The 17,718-nt window shown below is 36.0% G+C and overlaps 2 protein-coding genes across 2 annotated transcripts; both read right to left on the bottom strand.

Annotated features, from left to right (window-relative positions):
• On the bottom strand, positions 1-942 carry LOC126080251 (olfactory receptor 8K5-like). The gene has a single exon (XM_049891513.1). The coding sequence runs from the start codon at positions 940-942 to the stop codon at positions 1-3; it is 942 nt and encodes a 313-aa protein (XP_049747470.1).
• Positions 943-10,142: 9,200 nt separating this feature from the next.
• Positions 10,143-11,084, bottom strand: LOC126080250 (olfactory receptor 8K5-like). The gene has a single exon (XM_049891512.1). The coding sequence runs from the start codon at positions 11,082-11,084 to the stop codon at positions 10,143-10,145; it is 942 nt and encodes a 313-aa protein (XP_049747469.1).
• Positions 11,085-17,718: the final 6,634 nt, after the last annotated feature.

The raw sequence follows: 17,718 nt of genomic DNA, 5'->3' as shown, positions 1-17,718 counted from the left end.
TTAAATACAAAGTTGGCAATGATTTTTAAAAACCCTATGGAAGGCATTTTTTACCTCTTTGTTCCTCAAGCTGTATATCAAAGGGTTAAGCATAGGTATGACTAAAGTGTAAAACACAGAGGCCATTGTGTCAGTATCATTTGAGTGAGAAGATTTGGGCTGGACATACATAAATAATAGAGTCCCATAAAACACAACTACCACTGTCAGATGAGAAGCACATGTGGAGAAAGCTTTTTTCCTGCTCTTGGCAGAATGCATTCGAAATATGGCTATCAGAATCAGCTGGTACGACAGCAGGACAACCAGGAGGGAGGATATCAAATTAAATGCTGAAAATATCATAAGCATCAATTCTATTTCTTGTAAATTTGAGCAGAGTATAGATAACACGGGAACTCCATCACAGTAGAAATGACTGATGACATTAGAACCACAGAAGATGGAAGTAAAAGTCTTACTGGTGAACATCAGAGCCTGGAAAGAACTGTAGAAATATGGAATGCCCACAAGCAAATAACAAAGTCTTTGGGACATGATAACATTGTAGAGCAGAGGGTTACAGATAGCCACATAGCGGTCATAGGCCATGGCTGATAGGATAAAAAGTTCACTGATAATGAACAAAATGAAGAAAGCCATCTGTGTGGCACATGCATAATAAGAAATGGTATTTTTATCCACAACAAAATTTACCAACACCTTGGGACAAATGACAGTAGAATTACCAAGATCAATGAAGGCCAAGTGTCTGATGAAAAAATACATAGGCGTGTGTAGGCGGGAGTCCATCTTGGTTAAGATGATCATGCCCAGGTTGCCCACCACTGTAATCACGTAGATGATGAGGAAGACCCCAAAAAGGGGCAGCTGAAGTTCGGGTTGCCTCGTGACTCCCATTAGAATGAATTCAGTCGGCACTGTTAGATTCTGTTGGCCCATTTAGTCTAGTTACCTCTTCTGGAAAAAAACAGACGGTTTGGTATTAGCTTTCATGTAGTATTTTCTAATCAAGTTATAATATATTATAGCAATGGAAGTTTTTTTTTCTCATATTTTTTGTTGTTATCTGTCATTGAGTTAGCCTCGACACACGATGACCGCAAGCACAATGAAACAAAACACTGCCCGATCCTACACCATCCCTGTGATCTGTTTTGTGTTGGACCCTTGTGATCTACAGGGTTTTCACTGGCTAATTTGGGGAAGTTGTGCACTAGATGTTTTTTCCTAGCCTGTCTTAGTCTAGAACCTCCTCTGAAACCTGTCCAGCATCATAGCAACACAGAATCCACTACTGGCAGACCCAGTGGTAGTAGTGTATGAAGTATATTGGCCAGAAATTTAACACAGGTTTCCCACACAAAAGACTACCAGAGAACAACCACTGATCTTTTTCTTCATACTGTTGTATTCTGTCATCATTGAGTCATTTCTGACTTATAGTGTCCCTATAGGACGGAATAGAACTTCCTCATAGGATTTTCAATGCTGTGATCTCTACAGAAGCAGGTTGCCGCATCTTTCTCCCACAGAGTGGCTGATCTTTCTGTTTGTAGCCAAGCACTTAACCACTGTGCCACCAGAGCTCTTCATCTGATCTTGAAGTTGAAGTAAACTTTAGAATCTTCTACAGCCTAAAAATAAAAAAAAGAAAAAACCCATTGCAGTCGAGTGGATTTCAACTTATAGTGGCCCTATAGGTCAGAGTAGAACTGCCCCATAGAGTTTCCAAGGAGTGGCTGGTGGATTTGAGTTGGAATCCACTTAAGCACTACACCACCATGTTTTCCACATCCAAAAATAAGGAGATCTGTACGTAACACCTTACTCATTGATATAACATAGATTAAATTCTAAAGAAGGTCAACAGAAATTAATCTATGTTGTGTCAATGAATAATGTGTTTTATGTGGATCCCCCTAGTTTGTGATATAGGAGATCCTAAAGTTTATTTTAACTTCAAAAATCAGTAATGATGTTAATACAGAAATAGTATATTTTATCAGCAAAATTACATCAAAGTTTTCCTTTAGTCCACTTCATTTTTGTCTGAGAATTTATGTGGGATTTTGATAATTTTAGAGGAAGAAGCAGAGACAATCTGGGTTTAGTGACACTTATGTGTTATAACCCACTGCCGCTGAGTCGATTCCAACTCATAGTGACCCTGCAGGACGAAGGAGAACTGCCTCATAGGGTTTCCAAGGCTGTAATTTTTATGGAAGCTAGCTGACTGCCACAGTTTTCTCACCCAGAGCAGCTGATGGGTTCCAGCCACCAACTCGCCATTTAGTAGCAGGAAACTTAACCACTCTGCAACCACAGTTTGCCCACCATATTCACAACTGAGGACACATTCTCTTCCCATTCTGACTTCTGCTGTGTTGCACTTCACCTAATGTTGATTTCCAATGGAGTGTCAACAGATATTCCTGGGGCCCAGATAAATGAGAACTGAGTTAATGATAATTTATTTGAGGCTTAGTAGGTATATTTTTTATGGTTCAAAGACAATGGAAAGTATCATTTAATAAGGTGATCTTTCTGTTTTTGGAATACCTTCTAAGAACACACCTAGCACCTGGTATGCTGAGATGTGTGTTGAATATAATTAATACTCTTATTAAATAATAAGAGTATTAATTATACGCATAGATTTTATAATTTTTTGACCAAGTTCAGTTTGTTTATAAATAAAATTTGGTTCTTTTTGCTTGTTTTCATTCTTTTTAAACATTCATATTCACACTTCAATTTGTGTTTATACTTGCATGTCATTTTTTAATGAAAACTCCCAAATATGTATAAGTTACAAAACATACAAGATCTGGATATATACTTGTTATAATCTATGGCTTCTACCAATATTCAGGGATTTTGACTAATTGTATATGCACTATTTCCTCTAATATGACACTATAGAGTTGATAGCTTCCATAAGGCATTTGGAATATTTATTTGTGCATTTATTACATTATATACTGCAGACTGCCAATTTATTTCTGGAACTGTGTAATACAGAATTTACAGAGTTTAAGACAGTGATTTTCAAATATCTTAGCGATAAATTTTGTACCTTCGTTTCATGAAGTTTTACGAAGACAGTCAATAAATCAAAGTGGAACTACTCAACTGGAACTAATGAATCCCTTTAGTGGAATCCACTTGTTTTCCTTTTTAACCTCTCCTCACATTCATTGTCCCATCAATGGAAACCAAGGGCTCTGTAAGCACGATTTTCAATTGGAACACTAAGTGGCATTCCAAAAATTTAGTGATATAAAATGTAGGATATAATTATTATGTGATATAATGCCCATGGTTAGTTTGCACAACTATTAGAAATTTCCAGGGGCCCCCAGCTAGGTCTAAGTCTACAGTATGGACTAGCTGAAGTTCAGAGCTGGAGTACAGACAGATGTTTGTTAAGGATGACTTTTGATCCTGAGGCTGGATGGAATTTTCAGGAGAATAGCAGTAATCCTAGAAATATGCTAATTTTTCATTTGATTTTTGCCAGCCTGAATCAGATCGGGAGACAGGATGATACTACAGATTGGTGAGTCACCTCCGTCCCTTCTTTTTTTAGATAAGCTCTCTATTATTTCGTCCCTCAGCTCCAATTTTTTCGTGCCTCACAGACTAAGAACTATAAACCTATATTCTTTTGAAAACTTGATCTCAAATTTGTTGTGTATCAAAGCCTGATATCATGGCATTTTCCTGTAGAATATTGGATTGAGGTAAGGAATTCAGATTTTTACTTCCAGTTCTATGACTTTTAAGTTTTCAATGTTCTCTAAGAATTATTCTAATGATTATTGAATCTACAAACATCTTCAGTGTTGTTCACTACCTCTCTCTGAAGATGTGTAGATTTTACCTTTTTGGAAGAGAATATCTATAATCAGTCCTAGACATCAAAATATGTACATTTTTCATATCTCTAAGTAGTGATCAGGAAGAATATACAAGAGTACAGATAAATTATTTTTCAGTTATCAGACATGGTAGTATCAGGTAGGAATTACTTTAGGTTCAGGGAGTTCTTCATAACTCCATAATTCTTAAAAAACATAGTATTTTCCAGACTACTCCATCAGTTTGTATTGCCCACCTGAAACACCAAGCCCATTACTAAAGAAACTAGTAGGGAAAACAAAGAACAAACGACAAACAATATTATCATCATAAACAACCAAAAAATGGTGAGTTTTTTATGGAAAATTCTTATGCAAAAATTATTCAAAATTTATGCAATGCTGCATGGGGCATGCTTATACTAAAAATATTCATTTTTTAACAAATATTTCATTGAACATTCTCTTACGGAAAGAATATTTAATATTGTCTAGGCATAATTCTAATAAAAATTATTTATTTTTGTGAAATTCATTTGTGTCTGGATGTTCTGTGTTATACCTGGCAATCCTACCTTAATTTGATGTTGTTGTTTATTGCTGTTGAATTGGCTCTGACTTATGGTGACTCCATGTATAATAGAACAAAATGATACTCATTCATGTTCCATCGACATTATTGTTGGTATGTTTAAGCACATTATTGGTACTATTGTGTCAATCCATCCCATTGAGAGTTCCTTCCTTTTTTTTGCCCCTCTACTTGACCAAATGTGATGTTCTTTTCTAGCAATTGGTCTTTTCTGATGCATCCAAAATATGTCTAACCTTAATACCTACCCAAAATAATAGATTTCATTAAATTAAATTTGTGTTGAATTTTCAGGTATTCCTAGTTCCCACTTCACTTGCAGTAATCAAATGCCAATATCAGTTCCTATAAATCAAGTGGAGCTGGGGCACACTCTTAATTTATAGGATTTAATGTCCTAAAAACACCATTGAGTTCCATGGAATCCTAGTTAAGAAAAGAGAAAATGAATGTTTGTGGTGAAGCTGAAGGGGTAATTTGTGAGTGGCCAGAATAGTGTCTGCATTCAGGTGTTAGGAGTGACAGTTAATGACCAAAATCTACCTGATAATCAGAATCAAAAAGAATTTTTACCCACTCACCTTGAGTAGAGACTTAGATTTGCTTTTCTCAAATGACTCTCGTTTTCTTTGGTAGGATGAATTTATGATTTCCCTTCCCTTTGCCATATTCCCCAAAGAATTAGCATGCATTTCATTGATTATGCTCAAAATACCAGAGGAGCTTAAAAATTTGCCTGGATGTGCCTGCTAATTATCCAAGATATCCTACATATTCCCTGGTGAAAAGAAGGAAGGGGTAATTCAATGAAAGAACAAAGCATAACTCATGCATACAGTCCCATGGAACCTATCTGATGTAAAGGTACTAATTCATTTACACAGTGAAGAAATATAGACACAATGGGGAAAAACGTATGTCAGCTCAATCTCAGTAAAACTGGAACAGTTGCAAAGTCAGGATGAAATAATAAATGCCAGTGTCATCATTACATAGGATTTTTCTTTGAATTTATTACCAAAAGAAATATGTAGAAGGCACTTTGCTACAAATATATCATTTAACTCATACCTATGTTTCATTTAACTTGTAATTTAGCCCATACTATTTCCGTATTTACTGGGGAGTGTAAGCCTTTAACACACTCTGCTGCTAAGTAAAAAGGTTGAAAGTTCAAGTCCACCCAAAGGAGCCTCGGAAGAAATGCCTGGCATTCTGGTTTTTACAAAAGTCAGCCACTGAAAACTCTATAGAGCACAGTTCATCTCTGACACACATGGGGTTGCCGTAAGTCAGAATCTATTCTAAGGCCATTGGTAATCTCATGTTCAGAAGAGATTCAGCTGAAACATGTAATTTGCCTGAAATTACATAATTAATAACTAGAGGATTTGAAATTAAAACTTTATCTCTCCTGTCCCACACCTCTAAATAAGGTTATATTTACCTTTCCTCTCATGTGACAAACCCGTAAGAATTATTGTAATGCAATCAGTTACCACATAATTGTCTGAGTTGAGGAGTTCCTTAGCTACCATATTGCCCGGGTTGGATAATGTTCAGTAGGACCTCCTAGTGAGTCAAATTTACTTGTAAGAAGATATATCTCACGTCATAAAATTTTACCCATGCCTCCTTCCTTGGTGACAGGAAACATGGTGTACAGTGAAACCCAATGACCAGAACGGTACACATTGATGAGTTTTGACAAATGCGGTTTATTTGTACCAACATAAATCAAGATCTAGAACATTTTCTAGATACAAGAAATACAAAGAAAGTTCCTTCATGCTATGCCCTCCACACACTTGACCACTTATGTCACTAAGGGATTAGCATTATATTATCCCCAGGCAACTCCAGCTCTGAGTTCTGTCACTAGATTTCCTTTCCCTGTATTGAAATTCACATGAGTCAAACCGTACAATAAGCACTCTCAGTTTGCCTTCTTTGGATCATCATATTGTGCTTACATTTAACCATATTGTATTTGTATTGGTGTGCAGTATTCTACTTGTGAATATATCACAATTCTTACATACCACTTGAACTTAGGCTTATAATAAAACAAATCTAGCACAATCATTCTTATATATGTGTGGACATATCCTCTAATTTAACTTGGATAGAGAAGATAACTGAAGAAGAACTGATGTGTTTAAATTATGGTATTGGTAAAGAATATTGAATATACATGGACTGTCAGAAGAACAAACAAATCTGTCTTGAAAAAAGTATAGCTGGAAGGCTCCTTAGGAGCAAGGATGACCAAGGCTTCCTCTCACTTATTTTGGACATGTTATCAGGAGGGACCAATTCCAGGATAAACATATCATGTTTAGTCAGTGAAAAAGAGGAAGACCATCAACAAGTTGGACTGACACAGTGGCTACAGCAATGGACTCAAACTTAGCAATGATAGTCAGGGCAGTTAATAACTAGAGGATTTGAGATTAACACCTGTTATCTCCTGGCCCAAATCCCTAAATAAGTGATATATTTAACTTTTTCTCTCATATGGTAAACCCATAAGAATTACTGGAATACAGTGTGTTACCACATAATCCAACAATAGATACCACCACTGTTGGATAAGGTTTAGTAGAAGCGCATAGTGAGTCAAATTTATTTGTAAGAGAATATATCTTGTCTCATAAAATTTTATCCATGTCTTCTTTCTTTATGACCTCCATGTGTGTAAGAATTGAGGAAAATTTGCATACATGAAACACACTGATCAAAAGGGTACACATTGATGAATTTTAAAAACACTATGTCCTTCAACAAATGAGTGGATAAAGAAAATATGGTATATTCATTAAATGAAATATTATTCAGTCATAAAAAAATGCTGTAGTGATACATGCTATGATGCGGATGAACCTGAAATATCTAATGCTAAATGAGAAAAGCAAAAAACAGAAGATCACATATTGAACTTTTCCATTTATATGCAATAACCAGAATAGGAAAATTCACAGAGACTAAGAACAGATTAGTGGTTGTCAGGGGTCATGTGGAGGTGACTGGATAGAGGAGAGATATCTTAATCTATAAATTTTTTTTTTTTTTTAAGGAGGACATTTATCAGGCTGATATAAATTATTTTGCCCTAGGTAAATATGTTAAATATGTTGATTGCACAATATTGTGAATATAATAAAAGCCACTGGAAAGAACACTTTTAAATGATTCATTTTATGTGTTGTTCGATTTCACTTCAATAAATAATTATAAATACACCTTTCACCTCTTTACTGTATTTCTTGTCTATTAATGCTCTATTGATCAAATTCTTCAATTTAACCATTTCTTCTGAGTTCTAGAATTTTAAGAACGGTATTTTTTCTGCGTAATATAGAAAAAATGTTTAAGTTTCACAAGATGTAGATATTTAGAATTTGGCTTAATAAACATATAAGTTTATATTGAATGAAAGATTGTGTTAAAAAAATCAATTCAATGTGCACTTTATATTAGACCAGACCAGGCCCAGTGTCGTCGGGTAAATTCCGACTCATAGCGACCCTAGGAAGGAGTAGAACTGCTCCGTAGAGTTTCCAAGGAGCGCCTGGGGGATTCGAACTGCCGACCCTTTGCTTAGCAGCTGGAGCACTTAACCACTACGCCACCACTTTATATTAGACATTGCATTTTTCTTCATTGCCTTTATACGTACATGATACCTGCACATATATATCGATACACACACAACCACATGCTGTTAAGCAAAAGGTTGGAGGTTGAAACCCACCCAGGAAGGCCTGGAAGAAAAGCTTTTGTTCTACTTATGAATAATCACCCCCTGAACCCTGACATAACAGAGTTCTGTTCTGACACACAGTGGTCAACATGACTGGAAGTTGACGTGGCAAAGGTAGACATATAAATAAGAGTGTATGTCTTTTATTTGAAATTGATTTTTCAAGCTCTTAATTTCCCTTTTTGTTGATTCAGTACAGTCTTCAATCATACATATATATGTATACGTACATATAAAAAAATTTATATGTACATATAAGTCATATAAAATATAATACTTCAAATTAAAATACATGAATCTGTAATTTTATTCATAAATATGGTGTTACAATTACATATATAATTTTCTGTTTAACTGTTTTACCACAGTAGCTTTCCTGACATAAATTATTGTTGTGATTTCTTGAACAGTTTTGAGTCTTTCCAAAATATGTAATCATTCTGCATTTCTGGTGACGTTTCCGTTTTAGTTCAGTATTGAGTATTATGCATATTTTCTAGCTCGGTCAGATAGTATAAAATTTCCAAGAAAATATGTACTTTAGGTATGATATACTAAAGTTTGTACTTCTCTAGATGAATGGAACACATCACTGTGGAGACCAGAGTAAAATCAAGGTGGGGTAAGGACTGTCACCATTAGGGTGAAATGTCTTTACTACCAGCCATCTTATTGGGCTATTCAGTATTTTTCTAGAATCCTGTCAATGCCAAGGAAAAGCAGAGAGTAAACACTATTTCATTGCCGTTTTGTGTAAATTATGACACTTGATAATGGTTTTGTAATTAACCTAATGAAGATGAAGACAACATGGAAGTTAGGAAAATTTTTTTGTTTGAAGGAAAGAAAGTTTGAAATATAAATATTTTTCCCCAAAGTCTTTTAGTGAATAAAAAGCAATTAATGGTGAAAGTAACTACTACTTCAGTAGAATACCTATTCATTCAGGTGAATTTAGCTAACCATCCTTTACAAGTAAGAACAATATCCACATTTTACCTTTAGTAAAATACGTGGGTGTTCAGCATTAAAATTGTTTCACTCTAGAGTAACATGCCCTATTGATACGTTGTTCTTCCTTCTTTACACATATAATATTGTCCAACACATTGAAAATAGGAATTAGAAAGTACGTCAATATTTTCTCTTGGTTTTACAATAGTTTTTTAATCCTCGTAATCTATAACAATTATTATCTTTAAAAAAAACTTTAGTCCTTCACATCAGGCATCCTTAATATCTTTTTTTTTTCACTTCCTTTTCTTCTCCACCCTGTCTCTCTTCACTTTTCAGTATCTTTTTTCTCTTTTCTAACTTCTGTCTGTGTATGAAGAATAGGGTAGTGAGAATCAGCATGCAGGGCTAGTTATCTCAGAAGGAAGGACGTCAAATTAAATGATAGCAGATCAAAATTACCTAGCACACTTCACACATGTTGGAATATAACATAGATAAGAAATGATTATCACAGCAGAAGAGCCAGAAGACTAATACTCTATTCATGGGGTCAATATGAACGCAGATCATGCTTTGTCTCCAATTTTGATTAAAATCTTATATTAGTCTCAGAAAAGACATGAAACCAAGTTTGAAAAGATTCCTGTCTTAAAAAGAAAAAACTCAATTGAAACAAATACCTAGATTAGCGAATAGTTGCACAATAAATATTTCCGTGGGGGAACTATGAGGTTCTAAGTTCTAATGGAATCACATAAGGAAGGAATGAATAGGAAGCAAGCTGTGATGAGGACGAACTGGGATTTAATTGGGGATATATATTATGAGAATTAATTTGGATGTATATATAAAGTATTTGTTTTTGCATTTAGTTAGTCTTAGCTCTGGTGCCAAAGAGAATGTTATTCTGCATTGTAGAAATATCATCCAGTGATATCTGCCTCAGAACAGTATCGCATTTTGAATATTAAATACAAAGATTGCATGGATTCTTAATGATCCTGTGGAAGGCATTTTTTACTTCTTTGTTCCTTAAGCTGTAGATCAAGGGGTTAAGCATGGGAATGACTAAAGTGTAAAACACTGAGGCTATTTTCTCAGTTTCAAATGAATGAACAGATTTGGGCTGCAAATACATGAAGAGTAGAGACCCATAGAACACAACCACCACTGTCAGATGAAAACCACATGTGGAGAAAGCTTTTTTCCTGCCCTCAGCAGAATGCATTCGAAATACGGCTATCAGAATCAGCAGGTAGGACAGCAGGACTACCAACAAGGTGGAAATCAGATTAAATGCTGAAAACATTATGATCAACAGCTGTACCTCTTGTGCATTTGAGCAGAGCATAGGTATCAAAGGGACATCATCACAGTAGAAATGACTGATGATATTAGAGCCACAGAAGGTCAATGGAAAAATCTTAATGGTGACCATAAGAGACTGAAAGGTACTGTAGAGGTATGCAATACCCACAAACACATGGCAACGTCTTGGGGACATGATAACATTGTAGAGCAGAGGGTTACAGATGGCCACGTAGCGGTCATAGGCCATGGCCGACAAGATGAAAAATTCACTGATAATGAACAAAAGGAAGAAAGCCAGCTGTGTGGCACATTCATAATAGGAAATGGTATTTTGATTCACAACAAAATTTACCAGGCTCTTGGGACAAATGACAGTAGAATTACCAAGATCAATGAAGGCCAGGTGTCTGATGAAAAAATACATAGGCGTGTGTAGGCGGGAGTCCACCTTGGTCAGGATGATCAGGCCTAGGTTTCCCATCACTGTGATCATGTAGATGAGGAGGAAGACCCCAAAAAGGGGCAGCTGCAGTTCAGGGCACCTTGTGACTCCAATAAGAATGAATTCAGTCATCACCGTTAGGTTCTTTTGGTCCATTTAGTTCAGTTATCTTTTCTGGGGAAAAAAAAAAAGAGGGGTTGGTATTATCTTTCATATTATCTTTCATATAGCACCAACTAAACAACAGAAGGCAATAATTCTACCATTCTACCACTGAGCCACCGATGCTCTCTTCCTTCATATGTGTGGTGAAAAAACATTAATTCCCATGTCTTATTTTGAAGTTAAAATAATCTTTAGAATCTCCATCTGAAAATAGGAGGAATTCATATAAAACACATTATTTATTGATACAGCATAGATTAAATTCTAAATTGGGTCAACGTAATTTGTTTTTTATGTTCATTAGTAATAAACACATAGTTTTGGTAATGTAGAAATATTATATTTTATTTACACAATGCAACAGCAGTATATTGACAGAGAACTGCCAGAAATTCAGGCCAGCCTCAGAAGAGGGCATGTAACCAGAGATATCATTGCTGATGTCAGATGGATCCTGGCTGAAAGCAGAGGATACCAGAAGGATGTTTACCTGTGTTTTATTGACTATGCAAAGGCATTCGACCGTGTGGATCATAACAAACTATGGATAACACTGCGAAGAATGGGAATTCCAGAACACTTAATTGTGCTCATGAGATCCCTTTACATAGATCAAGAGGAAGTTGTTCGGACAGAACAAGGGGACACTGATTGGTTTAACATCAGGAAAAGTGTGCGTCAGGATTGTGTTCTTTCACCATACCTTTTCAATCTGTATGCTGAGCAAATAATAGGAGAAGAAGAAGGACAGGGCATCAGGATTGGAGGAAGACTCATGAACAACCTGCATTATGCAGATGACACAATCTTGCTTGCTCAAAGAGGACTTGAAGCACTTACTAACTAAGGTCAAAGACCACAGCCTTCAGTATGGATTACACCTCAACATAAAGAAAACAAAAATCCTCACAACTAGACCAATGAGCAACATCGTGATAAATGGAGAAAAGATTGAAGTTGTCAAGGGTTTCATTTTACTTGGATCCACAATCAACAGCCATGGAAGCAGCAGTCAAGAAATCAAAAGACACATTGCATTGGGTAAATCTGCTACAGAGGACCTCTTTAAAGTGTTGAAGAGCAAAGATGTAACCTTGAAGACTAAGGTGCACCTGACACAAGCCATGGTGTTTTCAATTGCATCATGTGCATGTCAAAGCTGGACAACGAATAAGGAAGACAGAAAAAGAAATGACGCCTTTGATTTGTGGTGTTGGTGAAGAATATTGAATGTACCTTGGACTGCCAAAAGAATGAACAAATCTGTCTTAGAAGTACAACCAGAATGCTCGTTAGAAGCAAGAATGGTGAGACTGCGTCTTACATACTTAGGACATGTTGTCAGAAGGGATCAGTCCCTGGAGAAGGACATCCTGCTTGGCAGTGTACAGGGTCAGCAGAAAGGAGGAAGACCCTCAACGAGGTGGGTTAACACAGTGGCTGTAACTATGAGCTCAAGCATAACAACGATTGTAAGAATGGCTCAGGGCCGGGCAATGTTTAGTTCTGTTGTGCACAGAGTTGCTATGAGTTGGAAGTGACTCGAGGGCATCTAACAACAACAACAACAATCATTTTACTTTAGGACACTTCTGTTTTTTGTCTGAGAATATTTGTAAGATGTTGACATCCTTAAAGAGAGTGAAAGAGATAAAAGGAAATTAATGAAATTTAAGTTTTTTGGCCCCTTATTTGCTCTGGGCCCTTGCAAGACCTTCAGCAAGGCCTTAGCAATGCATTCACATAAGCGATGTATCTTTATTAGTGTTGTGTAAGTAGAATATTTTAACCATTATCAGTTAATGGTATATTCACTTGCCATTTCAATCTCCTGTCCAGTATACTTCACAAAATGTCAGTAGGCATTTCTAGGGTCAAAATGAATGGGAACTGAGTTAATGATACTTTATTTGAGGCTAAGAAGACATATCTTTATGGCTCTAAACACTGACATGAATAATTTAATAACGTTTTCATTCTGGTGTTAGGATAGCTTCTAAGAACATGTCTAGCACCCAGTTTGCTGAAATGTGTCTTTAATTTAAGAAAGTTTATATTTCTATGTTTAATAATATTTGTCATTAAGGTCAGTTTGTTTATAATCTATTTTGTTTCTATTTCCTTTCCATTTAAGCAATTATTTATATTTCTGTCTCTATTTGTATTTATAAGTGTATTTGTTGTTTTAATGAAAATCTTCAAATTTATATAAGCTTCAAGACACAGAAGACCTGGATCCACACCTGTTAAATTGATGATTTATATCAGTGTTTGGAGATTTAGACTATTTAAAATGTATATGATCCATTTCCTCTAACATAACGACGTGGAGATGAAAGGCTCCATAAGGCATTTAGAATATGTACTTTTGAATTTATAACATCATATGTTGCAAATTATCCATTTATTTCTGGACCTCTACAATTGAGAATTCATAGGGTAAAGGACTGTGATTTCCAAGTGTCTTAGTGATAACACCAGCCCCTTCATTTAATAAAATTTTACAAAGAAAGTCATTTAATCAAAATGGAAATACCCTGAATTGAAGTTAATGAAGCTTCTTTAGCTTAATCCAGTTGAATTCCCTTTTAACCTCTTCTCAACTTCATTGCCCACTCAAAGAAAACCTAGTATTCTGTAAAGCATGATTTTTGATTGGAACAGTAAGTAGATTTCCAAATCCTCAGTGACATAAAATACAGTATAGAATTATTATAATGTAATAGAATGCCCAGGTTTAGCCTGTGAAACTATCAGGTAGAAACGTATGGGCCCGCGACAAGGTCTTAGAATATGGTGGCATGGAGTAGCTGAAGTCCTGACATAAGCTACAGGGAAATATCTGCTAAGGATAATTTTTTTATCCTGTGGCTGGATGGAACTTTCAGGAGACAGGTAGTAATTCTAAGAATCTGCTAGTTTTTGGTTCCATTTTTCTACCCTGATCCAGGAGGTTGGGGGGGCAATACTGGAGATTGTGAATCACCTTCACCCCTTCTTCCTAGAAAAGGTTTTCTGCTGTTTCTGCACTTAGCTTCACACTCCCTTCTAGGTCTTTCCTCCCCCACAGCATTTAAAAACTTTATCTCAAATTTGCTACAAGTCCTGATATCATGGGTAATTACTGTAGAATTCTAGATTGAGCAAAGAAATTCAAATTTCTAGTTCCATCCTACTGTCTTTAATTCTTCAGTGTTCTCTATGAATTATTCTAGTGTGTATTGAGTCTAACATGTTCAGTGTCATTTACTACCTCCTTCTTTTTTTTTTTCTTAAGATGTCTGGATTCTTTGACCCACCTCATTCTCCTTTGTGGAAAAGAATATCTCTGATTTGTTCTGGACATCTAAATGTGTACATTTTAAATATCTCTGGGTAGGGATCATCACTGAAGCAGGCAGAATATAGAAGTTTGTAAATGAATAAATGATTTTTCAATCCTGAGACATGATAACATCAGGTAGGAATATTTTAGGTGCAGGGAGTTCTTCATACACTGTAACGATTAAAAATCATGCTATTTGCCAGTCTACATCATCAGTTTGTAATGCTCATTCTGAAAAACCTGTAATAAACAACTAGTACAGAACAAAAATAAACATCATTATCATGATTGACAACAACAAAAATGGTGTGTTTTCATGGGAAATTCCTATGTAAAAATCAGATGAACATGGTGTACTCTTTTACTAACAATATGCATTATTTAGCAAATATTTCATTGGGCAAACTTGCACTAAAAGAATATTTATCAAATATTGTTTTTTACCATATTTAAACTAGAAAAAATATTTCCTTTTGAGAAATTCCAATGTATCTTGGTGTTCTATGCTGTATCTGGCATCCTAACCTTAATTTGCTGTTGCCGTGTGTTGCTGCTGAGTTGGCTCTGACTTACGTTGACCCCATGTGTAACAGAATGAAATGATGTCCATTCCTGTGCCGTCTTCACGATCGTTGGTATGTTTGAGCCTATTGTTTTGCCGACTGTGTCAATCTATCCCATTGAAGTGTCCATCTACTTTGCCATCCAATTGGCCTCCTACTTTACCAAATAAGATGTCCTTTTCTAGGAATTCTTTCCTGTTTATATATCCAAGGTATACATAACCATAAAAGATTATATTAAACTGGTGATGAAATTTTGACATATTTCTAACTCTCTCTTCATTTGCAGTAATCGAAGGCCATGATTGTCTTCCACAAATTAAATAGAGCTGGGGCACACTCTTAATTTATAGGTTTTAATGTCCTACATGTCCTAAAAACAGCACAGAGCTCCATGGAATTCTAATTAACAAAAGAGAAAACTGAATGTTTTTGGTGAAGTTAAAGGGGTAATTTGTGAGTGGCTGTAATAGTGTCTGCAGTTACGAGTCAGGAATCATGGTCAAAATCCACATGACAGTCGGAATCAAAGACAATTCTTATCCACTTACCTTGAGTAAAGTATCAGATTTTCTTTTCTCAAATGATTCTCCTGTTTTCTCTGGTAGGAAGAATTTATGATTTCCCTCCCCTTTCTGATGTTCCCTGAGGAATTAGCCTATATTTCAGTAGTTGTGCCCAAATCATCTTGAGGGGATTTAAAAAAAAAATCTTGATGTGTCTACTCATTATCTAGCACATCCTGCAATTTCCCCAGTGAGAAAATAAGGGGTAATTCAGTGAAAGAAACAAAACAAAAGTGATCTATATAGTCCCATGGAAGCTACATAATGTGAAGGTACTCACTCGCATACACAGCCAGGAATTATAGACAGAACAAAAAACAAAATTAGATGTCAACTCAATCCCAGTAGAACTGGAAGTGTTGTGAAGTTATGACGAAATAGTTGATTCCAGTATCACCCTGACTTTGGATTTTTTTCTTTGAATTCATTATTCAAGAAAAATAGGGAGTAAATATTGTGTTATAAATATATCATTTAACTTATACGTGTATTAAATCCATCGTTTAACCAATATTTTTAACTCCTATTATTCCCATATTTCAGAGGACATCCAGCTTAGTTAAAATATGTAAACCTTGTGCTACTTTCCAGGGTACCTGACAAGGTTGATTGTGATGGTTTTTGCTTATTTTTTTATAGTTTCTTGGAAAAACAGACCATTGGAACTTCCTGCTTTGTCATACTCACTGGCTTCTCTTTAGGCATAAAATTTTTAAGAGCAAAAAATGAGACAATACGTAAAAAAATACAACCAGGTTACAAAAAATACTGAGCTCTGCTCTAAGGATTTATTGAACTTATTTAGTTGATCAACTTAGGTTACTCAGGTCATTCACTATTTCAACAAAAAAATAATAGCTAAGCAATACTTTCTTGAATTTTATTGATTTATTGTACATTTCTGGGGAGAGAATCAGATGCTACACTGAAATCATGCTGTTTCTCCACTGCTCTGACCTCTTTCTTCCACTGCAATAGAGACACAATAAAATTCCTTTCATTCCTCCGCAGAGTGTTTTCACTTTTTTTTTTTTAACCCTGTTGTGGATTGAGTTGTATCCCCCCAAAACATGTGTTATAATTCCTAACCTTTACACGTGTGGCTATGATCTCATCTGGGAAAAGGGTTTTCTTATGTTAAGGAGGTCATATGAGTGTAAGGTGTGTTTCAGGGAAATCCTTTTGGGATATAAAAAGAGAGGGCTAGGCACAGAGCAACCCATCCGCTTCGCCTTACAGCTGATTCCCACACATAGTAACCCTACAGGACAGAGTAGAACTGACCCACAGGGTTTCCAAGATTGTAAATCTTTAAAGAAACTGACTGCCACATCTTTCTCTCACAGAGAGGCTGGTGTATTCCAACCACCAAGTGAACTTTCAGTTAGAAGCTGAGCACTTAACTACTGTACCACCGGTCCTCCTTTGGCACAAAGCAAGCAAACAAATGGAGAGGAAGATACATACTGCATGAAGATGGCCAAGGAACCAAGGGACAGAAGCTGAGAAGAGACAAGGACCCAGAGCCAGCACAGAGAGAAAACCTTCACTTTGATCCAGTCCCCAGAATTAGGACTTCCAGTCTCCTAAACTGTGAGAGGAGACCTGGTGGAACAGTGGTTAAGAGCTTGGCCACTAACCAAAAACGTCCCCAGTGGGAATCTACCAGCTGCTCCTTGGTAACTCTATGGACAGTTTTACTCCGCCCTGTAGGGTCACTATGAGTCAGAATTGACTTGATGGCAACAAGTTTGGTTTTGCTTTTGGTAAACCATGAGAAAATATATTTATTTCATCAATTCCACTCACTTGTATTTCTGGTACAGCAACACTAGATAACTAAGACATACCTAAGCCTTTCTAGTCATGAAGCACAATATTCAAGATTTATGTCATGCAGAAAATGGTTGCTATGCATTTAATAAGGTCATACTTTCCATCTCAAATTAGACAAGGGTATAAAGATTTCCAGTCAAAATGCACTCAGGATTATATTCCCTTCCATTATGCAGCAATTAGAATAGGTTACTCCCAGAAAGAACTAGAAAATTGCAAGGTATATAGGAAACAAGAGCATTCAGACATTGGACAACAAGTAGAATAGGAGTGTTATTTCTACAAGAAAAGAAGAAGGAAGGTGAATCTCATGATATTCCTGGCTAACTGAACTA

The sequence above is a fragment of the Elephas maximus genome, chromosome 7 (genome assembly GCF_024166365.1).
Source record: "Elephas maximus indicus isolate mEleMax1 chromosome 7, mEleMax1 primary haplotype, whole genome shotgun sequence".
NCBI classification, from domain to species: domain Eukaryota; kingdom Metazoa; phylum Chordata; class Mammalia; order Proboscidea; family Elephantidae; genus Elephas; species Elephas maximus.
Note: the sequence above shows the minus strand (reverse complement) of the source record. Positions and strands in the feature narration are given on the sequence as shown.

Coding starts and splice junctions, on each gene's coding strand:
- LOC126080250 (XM_049891512.1), bottom strand. CDS start 11,084: ATGGACCAAAAGAACCTAACGGTGATGACTGAATTCATTCTTATTGGA.
- LOC126080251 (XM_049891513.1), bottom strand. CDS start 942: ATGGGCCAACAGAATCTAACAGTGCCGACTGAATTCATTCTAATGGGA.